Raw genomic sequence first — 12,376 nt, forward strand, 5'->3', positions numbered from 1 at the left:
ATAAATCTATAATAGGAACTTTTTGTTAGTTTATTAGTACTTGTTCCTTTAGGCGTGACATTCTATATTTTATGGAAGGTGTTGTTTAGTATCTTGGAAATGTAGATGGTACTTTTGAATAAAGTTGTGGATGAAAGAGATATGTTTACATTTTTAAACATGGTATGTATATCTGGTATATTACATGACTTTCTTCTTGACACTGTGACCTTTTTTAAAGAATGTAATTTTTGTTGTACAAGTTTTTGAAGCAGTCCAATTTGATCTGAGTGCAAGTCCTATCGACTTTATACTAGACATTAAAAATAAAGTAGAAAGTCTTTCTGTGCTTTGACACACCAGGTTTGAGGCTGAACTCCAGTTACTGTATCTTGAATAGGAGTATAATCATCTGTGCACTAAAGTAGAGCTACAGATCATCATCAACTGTGGAGTTGAATTGTCCGCTAGTATGGGCAAGAGTGCCTTGTGTCTTGAACAAGCAAAGCTTACTTGAAATTAAAAATGTAGAGAGACTGAAACAAGGTGCTTGACTGGAGTGGTCGCCAAGGCTTTAGTCTTGATGGTTCTATATACTGTTCTTGTAATTTTATGTGCTTGAGGAAATGCTGACAGCCTAGAAGGTTGTATATCTACAGAGTATTCGTTCTTTGGAAAAACAGAGATTAATTTCCTCCTTTTATTAAACAAATTACATGAAAATGTACTTTGTATCTGACTATATACTCTTCCAAGAATTCGGAAAGACATTTTGACAGCTTTTACCTAGTAGTTTTCATTACATTAACTATTATATTGAATTTTATGTGAAAAAAATCTAAGCCCAAACTTTGATTACATAAGCTTGCTGTGCTAGAATTTCCCAGGAGAGGTATTCATTTTTATAGTATTGACAGTATTTCAGATTCGAATAAGTCTAGACTAGTCTAGCCTAAGGACTGCAGATATCTAACAGCTTAGACTAATATATCTAAGGATAAAATGCTACTAGCTATCAAACTTTGATTCGGTTGTATTATAATTACAGTAACTAATATTCAGAATGTACATCATCAAATCAATCAAATCCTGTACTTGACGTATTTAAGCTACATTATACCAAATGTAGTTTTGCTATATGTCTGCAGAATCACCCAGCCTATATTTGTTCCATCCAGTTAAAGTAGGGAACATCTCCTTGTTGTTCGGTCTTCTATCCAGTTCATTTTCTAAAAACACTTTGCTAAAGGTGTTGTTTAGGATGCGTGCACCAACAATTAAAATTATTGTTGCTCAAGGTTACTCCCTCAGCTTATATTATACATCTAGATTTCTTAACTTGAACGAAAACAGCACAAAAGACGAACGAACCACCATGGAGAGGGACCATCAAATATGGTTGCACCAATCAGCAAATCAGAAAGGCCAGTTTAAAGTCGCACTCCTACACACGCACCACTACATCTTAGCTGTGTATCATGAAAACATGCACTAATTATTCTATGATTCTCGTATGGAAGTTATTCATTTATTGCATAACATAACAATGAATTTAAAATTTTTTTTTTTAAACAAATAATTATATGTTCAAGTGGTTATTTTCTGTTATTATCATTATCCTAAAAAATGTTTTTGAATAGGTATACGGCAGCCATTTTAAGGATTCCCTGCATTACCTTGATAACTCTCTAGTTTAATATACAGGTAGTATCTATGAGTATAACTAAATTATTTAATAACATTAAGATATTATTGGGTTTCCAATTTCAGATTTGATATGTTAAAGTGCTCTTTTTACTTCCAGGTTACGTACGCTCTACCCAAATACCGTCTTCAAATTGAGGATAAAATACATGTCACAACGACATTTTCTGAAGAATTAGAAGAGTTACTGCGTTGGGTTTGTGCCAGTATGGAACTCCTTGAAACACAACAAGGCCCTGTTGGATCATTAACCCAAGATGGCGAAAATGATTCAATAATTGTTGATGCCACGGTAGGTGAACAATTGTATTTATACTGTACTTCTGTATTTCTCTTAAGTAATACTACAGTAGAACTATTACTATTATTAGTACTATTTAGAGGAACAATTATGTTTTAACACTAATCAGCCACCCCTTTTTGAGGGACACACCTAATCAGGGGACAATTTTACATGAAACTAATAATTAGTAGTACCTACTACTTGGACACCCCTATTTAGTTGACACTTTCATGTGAAACAAAAGAGAAAATTATGTTTTAACACTAAATAGCCACCCCTTTTTTAGGGACACACCTAATCAAGGGACAATTTTACATGAAACTAATAATTAGTAGTACCTATTACTTGGACACCCCTATTTAGTTGTCACTTTCATGTGAAACGAAAGAGAGAATTATGTTTTAACATTAAATAGCCACCCCTTTTTGAGGGACACACCTAGTCAGGGGACAATTTTACATGAATCCAATAATTAGTAGAACCTATTACTTGGACAATCCTATTTAGTTAACACTTTCATGTGAAACGAAAGAGAGAATTATGTTTTAAAACTAATTAGCCACCCCTTTTTTAGGGACACACCTAATCAGGGGACAATTTTACATGAATCCAATAATTAGTAGAACCTATTACTTGGACAATCCTATTTAGTTAACACTTTCATGTGAAACGAAAGAGAGAATTATGTTTTAAAACTAATTAGCCACCCCTTTTTTAGGGACACACCTAATCAGGGGACAATTTTACATGAATCCAATAATTAGTAGAACCTATTACTTGGACAATCCTATTTAGTTAACACTTTCATGTGAAACGAAAGAGAGAATTATGTTTTAAAACTAATTAGCCACCCCTTTTTTAGGGACACACCTAATCAGGGGACAATTTTACATGAATCCAATAATTAGTAGAACCTATTACTTAGACACCTCTATTTAGTTGACACTTTCATGTGAAACGAAAGGAAGAATTTTTTTTTGTTAACCACTATTTAGGTACAAAAATCAGTAGATAATAGTGGTCAATGAAATAATAAAAAACATATATGAATACACATGCATGGATTACCTTAGACAGTGTGTACTTTGATAAGCTGAAAGAAAGAAAACAGATTTTATTATTATACGACATCAGCTTTAGTAGATTTTATCTTGAGGCTGTATGTACTATATCATTTAAGTAATTGTTTGCAGGGTTGAATGTTACCAGTAAATCTCAATTGAAACTGTTAACAATCTGGCATTGTTCTAGTTTTGCGGTTTTATAGGTTATCTTTCTAGGTCTTATTCAGCGACTTTGCAAACACTTAAAAGGCGGCTTTTCAAGTACACTTAAAATCAATAATTGATTCTTATACACAATTCCTTCTTGTAAATTCTTTTTCTTGTGGTTCTCCTGATGTCTTTTACCTTCTATTATGTATCACCATTTAACCCTTTTTCAAAAAAGTATGATGTGCCCAAAATGGTAGTGATATTCCCAGATATGGTAGTGATATGAGATCATCATGTCCATATATTGGCACATCACATTTTTTTGTCACATAAAGTTAGATGGTGTAGACTGAGTTGCCATTTAACCGGTTATTAAAATAGTCTGTTTCTGCTCCCAATAAATTGGGGTTATAACCGGTTATTTTCCGGCGCATAAACAGGACGTTATTTCTACAATTAGACGTTTAAAAGAAATGTATACACTTCTGTGTTATTATCTAATGTGATCGTATATTCTATCTATCTATCTATCTATCTATCTATCTATCTATTTTTCTTCCTCTTTTCTCTATTTTTCTATACTTTTATTCTTGTTCATCTGATTCTTTTATAATACATTTTTATTTGTTAATAACCATCTTGCTACTTTTCATTATTTTGTATTGCTTTTGTAATGATCTTCCATTTATTCCATCAATAGTATATTATTCACTAGTTTAAACTCGCACAATTTATTTAAATAACAGTGAATACTAACCGATAAAATAATATCAAATTATTTTTGTCTGGCTGTCTGATATCTTTAGGTGATATCTATTGATTTTTCTTTTTATGAAAAATGTTGTAAAACCGTATTTGCAATAAAACGGGAAGTTTATTTGAATTTTTCAATTATAAAAGTAAATAGTGATAAATTATTATACCGATAAAGTGACAATTGTATGGGGAATGAAACATAATATCAACGTCACCTTGAATAAAATGTGAATAATATTTTAACAGTATTACATTGGTTAACACTTTTTGCAAAAACCGAAATTCTTCATCACATATTGGTTATTTAATTTTTAAAAATAAATTCTGTCCAGTTGTTTCATACATACTTTTATTATTGTCATAGTCTTCAATAGAACCTTTGCCATTCCCCCCCCCCCCCTCCCCCAAAAAAAGTGGTTATAATCTGCTGGGATGCCATTCCACTGCATCTGGCCAGAACATGCTTCTGAACAACCACATTTTACACTACACATCGTCTTCCATGCCATATGGTGCCATTTCTGCCATCCAGGCTCTCCTAAATGAATTCCTGTGCCCTGATATTTAACAGTACTGACATGGGTTACAAAGAGAAAGCTAGGATTACAACACACTGAGGGGAAAAAACAACGATACTTTAATTATTTTTCCAAATTTAAGGTTTGTTTTTTTCATTTAATTGTTAGTGTTGATCATTACAAATAATCAGTTGGCATAGAAGAAGACATGTTTATTAGCAGAAAATTTATGCTTGTTCTTAGGTCTGTGCTTTACTTCAGTACGCTGTAAACTTGAATGTTTTCTAGTTCAAGCGCAGCGACTTGAAAACAAGTATTAAGATGAATTTCCAACGTCATTCACAAAGTCATTGGTCTTACATCATCAGTGTTTTTCCTCTATTTTCTCGTTTCAATCACGTTATAATCACAAGAAATTTGCCAGGTTTTATTTTGGAAGTTCAAAGAACACATCGTTCATTCTCTGAAACAGTCCGATATAATTTGTTTAGATATTCATTGTAGACAATGCAATGTAGAACGTTGCCAAAGGCAATATGGGAGTGTAGGTGTTTTTAATATTGCATAATGTTTATGAATCACAACAACATGATTTCTGTTTAAAAGTATGTACCTGATCAAGGGTCAAATACTGACCTTAATATTCAACTGTCTTTATTTTCTTTATGGTTGCTATAATTAGCTAAAAGAAAATGAGAGGAAAATTAAGAAAATAATAATGAAAATGTCCAGCCTTATATACTGTAGATCTGTAGCACCCTCTTCATACTAATATTACTATAACAAAAGGACAGATGTGACAACTTGGAAAAGTGAATAATCAGTAGAATTTATGAAAGTATAACCATATAAGAGAGGGTACTATACAAGTTGAAAAAAATACAACAACTATAGTGTGCTATTAAAAACCAATCTTATGCATGTTTATAGTAAACAACGGACATGCCAGAAAGGGGCGGATCCAGCATTATAGATTAGAGGGTGGGGGAGGGAGTAAATATTTCATAAATGATAAAACTGATCCGTCAGGTTGCAGAAAAATAAAAAAAGTAATTATTTTATTTTAAAAAGTTAAATTTTAGTCCAGGCACTATCTAGATGTGGCGGTGAAACAAATTTGTTACTTTAGTAACAAACAAAAAAATAAATAATAACTTCTCGGGAGAAATTGCTCCTTAGAAGAAGGCGGGAATAGGAATAGAAATGTTGGGAACCTCCGACGATTATCCAGGTGTGAAATGGTGTTCTTTTGAAAAGGACAATGGAAATGGAGTTTTATGAAACAGCAGTTCCTTTAGTTACTGTTTAACATACTTAGAAAACCAAGACAATTGGTTTAAATCTAATTCAAGCCTTTTATACCATAAATGTTATACATACTTGATTATATGACAAGTCACCTACATAAATACAGGATGGGGTAAATTTGTTACCGCTATGATTACAGTAATACATTTATATTGATAAACAACATCAAAACATTATTTAAATACTATTACACATTATTGTTTAATCAAACAATTATGAAACAAGGCCTTTACCATGAAACTTTAAGGAATAAAGACCAATTATAAACGATAAAACATTCCATCTGGCATAGTATTAAATAAACCCTTCACAAGAAATCAAGGTTGTACATAATTTAATTTGCCTAATCGAAAAATTACACATAAAAAATGCCATTAATATTGTTAAACAGAGTAGTATACTTAATCTCTTTGATGTAATTTACCAATTTGTTACCAGAGAGATACCCGACTGTGAATTTATAATTACATCAATTTACATTTATGCTGGTATTAATATCTAAACCATTCATTACAATCTACTGGTAAAAACGTGCAGCCATATGCCGTGTATGCTTGTCTGTGTTCGCTAAGCCATATCTCTCTACCTCTCTTTAAAGTCATTAACCCATGTTCTTCATCCACTGACGTAACAACACAAAGACGCTAGGCCTCTCAATTAATCATAGTTAGCAGCAGCTCTAGTGTACAGGAAGGGATGAGTCAGGCTTCATTTTGTAGGTGATCTAGATTCTTTAGGCCTTCATTATTTTGATTATCAACACGGATTTTATAGTTTTCTGCTATTAGTGGAATTATGGAAAATGAGGTAATATTATTCATTCTTTTTATCTTGAATTGTGTGTTTATAATTTTTTTTATTAAATTTATCTTATGGTCATTTGCCTATGTTGTTTATGTAAATATTTTGTTGACATCATTTGTTTCTATAAAGGTGTACGTATTAATGACAGGCGTGCTACTGATATATGATACCTTTTATTTTTATCAACGTTGAGTGTGTTACATTATTGACTATTTCTATTTCCACAATTTCTTTATTATGTATGTGTGGTATACAATTCAAAAAGCCAAATATCAACAATAATAAATGCAATCTCTATAATCCTTATCCTGGTCCCTCTGGGAGACCAGTCTTTTACTGAAGAGGTCATCCAGTATGTAAATAAATTATAAAAAAAAACATGTTTTAATATTACTTTTTCTTTGCAGTGTTAATAATTACTTGATATTGTCAATTTAGTTTGCATTTAATACTTAAGATGTTTTTACTTTGTTATGATAATTATTATTCTATAATTTACTTACAGACAATGCAAGAAGCCATCAATGCCCGTCAGGCCAACCTTGACAGCGTGAATGCAACGTCAGAAAGGATGACCAGAGATGGAGACAGCCTCGGAATTACAATCCCGCAAGAAATTCAACAGAAAGTTGACAAGCTGAATGGTGATTGGCAGAAATTGAACAGTCTCGCAGGGAAGTTAAAACCAGTGAAAATGTTAAACATTGAGGAGGATATATGGGTACAGCAAGAAGGTACTATTTTTTCTTTGCTTTGTTTTGCATGGTAGAAATAGCAAATATGCATCAATGATGCAGTACAAAAAATAAATTTTGAAATTGTAGTATTTGACAAACTGTGTCATTTAGTATAGATAAAAATGTGTGAAATTATTATTGTTAGTATTATAATACAGCACTCCACTGTAAGCAACTATTCTATCCTAGCTAAATACATCTATGATGTTCTCACAATACAGAAAATACATTTTAAAATAGGAGTATTTGACAAACTGTATCATTTAGAATACATAAAAACGTATGAAAATAACAAATTTCGATCAATGAACATTTAAATGTTCAAATATGTTGCTGCATATATTGTGTTGATAAGGTGCATGATGGTGGGAAACAGTGCTAAATTTTCAATCATAATTGCTCATCCTAAATTAAATAGGTTGAATAATGTGTGTTAGATATTGTACACTGGGTATCTCAAGCCCATGAATAGTGTAGTAGTACTATACCTTGTTTTGTTTGTATATTATATAATAAATTCTGAATATCTTTTACAACAGTTTTGACGCAAGCACCTCGCCCGCCTTCTTTTAGGGAATCAACCCATCAATCTCCATGGCCCGAGTTCGACAATGCCGTTGCAGAACTCCGGGACTGGCTTCGGTTGTTGGATCATATGTTGCGGTCGCAAACGGTAACCATCTGTGACCTGCAGGAGATTGAAGAAATGATTGGCAAACAGAAGGTAGGATATTAACAAATTTAAGATTTGGTAGAAATTTTTACAAATAAAATTTTTTTTAAATGTTACATTTTTTGATAAACTTTTCAGTATACCTGACATATTTAGGATGACAAAGGTGAATATCTACACCCCCTCTATTTCACATATCTTTCTCTTTACCAATTACAGCACCATTTATAAAATAATAACGAGTTATGATATGTCATGATATAAAATGTTTCTATTATAATTTATAATAAATGCCAAAATGTTGAATCCCGATACATGACTACTTTTTTAATGTATGTATTATACTTTCAATAAACCATACAAGATACATTTTTTCCCTTTCCCATACATGTTTATTTATTCCCATACCATATAAGGTGTTTTTCTCCTGAACTACTTGTCAATATGGACAGCTTTGGTATATTTATTAATGATAAAATTAGCATATATGAATAATATTTTCCTTTCATGAATAATAATAATAATATATTAGTAATAATTTGCATACAAATACCATTCTCAAAATTTGCGATTAAATTGAAAATCTATGACCTAATAACCTGCTACATGCAGCGCAGTACAAATTCTCTTGCGTTTGACGTCATGTATCCCACAGTGCAACATCCAAAATGGACATACTGATTTTTTTGTATGAATTATGTGGGAAAATTAGGTTAGGTTTTAACAATAGGAGAATATATTAATCAGGATTTATTTATAATAGAAAAATGTATTTTTTCTGCTATAACTCATTAACTATAAATTGATATTGATGAGTATACCGTAATTATGACCGCATTGATGAGTAGAATACAATAACAGAATTTGAATTTAATTGCGTATTGTACGGATTGTTAACAATAGATGCACTTAAATCAAAACCCGAATAATTAATGTTAAAATTTATGGCGAAGATTCACGGCACCAATTTGAATAACATTTTTGTAAAATACAGGTCGCTCAATTAGAGATTCTGTATTAGATGATAGTGATGTTTCATTATTCTGTTTTGTAATCCATGTCTAGGGGTGTGTTTATACTAAAAGATGTATGTCCTGGAAAACACTTACAGAGCGTAATTTTCCAAGAATCACCTCTCAAAACACACTCAAAATTACTACCCATCTCCAACCCCCCCTCCCCCTGCACCTTTCCTTCTTAATTTGCTATTCAGTATATTAGAATAGGTGATATTTATACTGTGCCAATAGGTTAGAGTGGAGTATGGCGGAGTTAGAATTTACATTTTAATCTGACCATTTCGTCCAAATGTGTGTGTGGTACGTACAACTGCATTAAACCAGCAAACTTCTTAAAATGAAGCTAGGTGCGAATGTTCTTTGTATAAAATGTTGTTGCATGATGAATATACCAAGTAAACTAACATGTTTATCTTCCCCTTTATCTACACTCTAGCATAATTTAATGGATATTTTTTTGTCAAGGAGAACTTTATAACCTTTCTACCTGTGCCATTTATTTGTTTTTATTTCAATTTTTACTGGTTTATATATAAAAGTATAACACATACTAAAGAAATCAAATGATAAATACGGTCATTCTGGGATTCACAATTTTGACCATTTATATATATAAATCTATGTAAATATGTGTATAAGAATTATTATTATAATAAGGTGTTTTATTGTATTCTCTATTCAATAATCAAGTATAACCTTTTGGTTGGTACACATCTCCGCAATTTTTACAAGTTCGTATCAAGCATACATTTACACCCTCCACTTGATACAAACTTGTGAATTGATGTGTACCAGCTTTGCATGAAATAACCAGCTGATAACATAAATCTTTATATAATAATGTGCTCCATTCGTAGTAATTAAATGTATAGCTGATATTAATCATATAACTGCTCATACATTCATTTTCATATCATGTCACCCATTTGCTCATTAAATTTTTCATTTATAACAATGTTAAATAGCTATACTATACGTGCACTTTGACTAATTAAATCATCATGCTTAAGTCCAAATCAAAAGACTAGCTTTTGAGAAAGAGTGATTAAAATCATCTAAAATAGTTCCAAAATATGTTGTTTTTTTCCCTTTTAAAATTTAATTTTAAATCATTATCAATACAAGTATTATGATTTTGAAACATACAACATACAATATGATGTAATTGATACTAAACGTTGTGAATATATAAACTATTCTGCACATAAAACCTAAAAATTATAATACGTACATAAATAAACATTAAAATAACGTACATTAAAATGTAAATTAAAACATTCACCTGTATTTAAGCATCATATTCTATGGAGAAAATTTGAATTTTAACCATGCTTATTTTGTTGGCAGGGGGTGTGGTCAGGTATTCTGCCTATATTCTACACATTAGGTCCTAATGATCGACAGCATATTGGTGCAATGGTGGTTGACATAATGACTATGCTAGCCCAATTGGAGGTCTGTTAACATTTGCATTTATTCAGATCAGTTGATTTGCATATTTTCAAAACACTTTGCATAATTCTATATCGGTGTCATATAATATTCAAATGAATCAATTTGTTTATATTCAAATTACCTGTTTTGTTTATATTCATATCAGTTGATTTGAATACAGGTAAATCAATATGTATATATTCAAATTACCTGTTTGATTATATTCATATCAGTTGATTTGGATTCAGGTTCATTAATTTGCATATATTCAAAATGGCTGATTTGCATATTGTGTATTCATCTAAACATGGTTAAATATTACTATTGATTGACTGTGATTGTTTTTTAACACTGTATAGTGTTTTTGCATATAATTTCTTGCACTTGCGGGCTTACTTTGCTTTTTTTGTTTCAAAACTTTTTAAATCTGTCATCCATTTTCCAGGTGTCTACTTAATATCTGTATTATGCCTTACATCTTCACGCCCATGCATTATTTGAATATTATCAATTTGATATAATTAAAACATTATCTTAGAGCTGTTCATAAATACTTGATTTTTAAGCATCTTTTAAAAGCTTTTTTTATAATCTGTCTCATATTCGTTTTTATTTGTTTTAATTCTTACCCATGTCATACCATTTTGGTTTCACTGAAATCTGCTTTGCTTTATACTATATATATTGTATTTTCTATATATCTGGTTTGAGAATGATTAGAAATAAAATATTTTTCAGTTTAGGTGTAGTAATTTTACTATATTTAACTGTAAATCATCTGTTTATGTGTGATGATAATTATTTTTTTTTTCATAATATTACACATCATATTGTTATTTCTGTTGGGCCATAATTGACCTGTTGGAAACACAAGACCTCTCGATCACTGAGTGGTTTAGAATTTCCATCTTTCCGTTAAAATTTATATACATATGCATTTTACATCGATATACATTTCAATTATTATATTATCACATAACATATGTTTGATAAAGGCTGTACATATCTATACAAGCTATCTTTACTACCAACTAACAAATGTATTAATATATATATTAAAACATAGTACTGCATTATAATGATGATGTGCCAATGTTTTGATATCATATTAATAATATGTTAATATAACAATGATAATAATGTATGTATAATTGATCATCTAGTAATAATAACCTGAATAGTATATAACACTAATATAATGCACTGAATTCAATGTATGATTATACGTGATATATTAAAACATGTGTTATTAGAATTTAAAAGAAGCATACACATTTTAAAATGGCATTAGAGCCTTGAGGTTAATATGCTCGCTTACCAAGCCCAGGGTCCTAGTTCAAATCCTGGCTATTGCCAAAAACAGTGTTGTTGACAAGTACAAGTATAGTTTTGTTTATTAAATATAAATAATATATAAATAAATAAATATAAATAATTAAATAATTTAGACTACAATATGCTCGCTTACCAAGCCCAGGGTCCTAGTTCAAATCCTGGCTATTGCCAAAAACAGTGTTGTTGACAAGTACAAGTATAGTTTTGTTTATTAAATATAAATAATATATAAATAAATAAATATAAATAATTAAATAAATTAGACTACTGTTAAAATAGAGGTAATTTAGAAGACCGTATTAAGTACTTTGTTCCATTATTCTTATTCTTTTTATCCTAAAAACTAGCTGTAAATCAATATATCAATGCTCAATCTAATTTGCATGCTAATTTGCTTGTTAATTTGCATATGTTACAAGGTGTACATCTCTCTGACTACTGGTAAATGCAATAAACTTGTAGGATTTATTAAGAGGTGTGTTAGAACCAATGATCAGACCGTTTTTCCTAAATTATTTAAGTCTATCATTAGGCCTGTAATTGAATACGCTTCACCTGTCTGGTTTCCATTTCTGCAAAGCACCATCAATCAGATTGAATCTGTTCAGAGAC

At 30.7% G+C, this 12,376-nt stretch overlaps 1 protein-coding gene across 6 annotated transcripts in view; it reads left to right on the plus strand.

Moving 5' to 3' along the window:
• The window catches only part of LOC140055621 (dystrophin-like), a 208,816-nt gene that overhangs the window by 125,650 nt on the left and 70,790 nt on the right, over positions 1-12,376 (plus strand). For 5 of the 6 annotated variants that reach the window (XM_072100960.1, XM_072100959.1, XM_072100961.1 and 2 more), the window contains 4 exons: positions 1,784-1,975; positions 7,072-7,300; positions 7,843-8,027; positions 10,343-10,450. In XM_072100960.1, coding sequence (XP_071957061.1) covers positions 1,784-1,975; positions 7,072-7,300; positions 7,843-8,027; positions 10,343-10,450 — 714 coding nt within the window. The remainder of the gene's footprint in view (positions 1-1,783; positions 1,976-7,071; positions 7,301-7,842; positions 8,028-10,342; positions 10,451-12,376) is intronic. The other variant, XM_072100964.1, reaches the window with a different exon arrangement.

The sequence above is a fragment of the Antedon mediterranea genome, chromosome 7 (assembly GCF_964355755.1).
Source record: "Antedon mediterranea chromosome 7, ecAntMedi1.1, whole genome shotgun sequence".
NCBI classification, from domain to species: Eukaryota; Metazoa; Echinodermata; class Crinoidea; order Comatulida; family Antedonidae; genus Antedon; species Antedon mediterranea.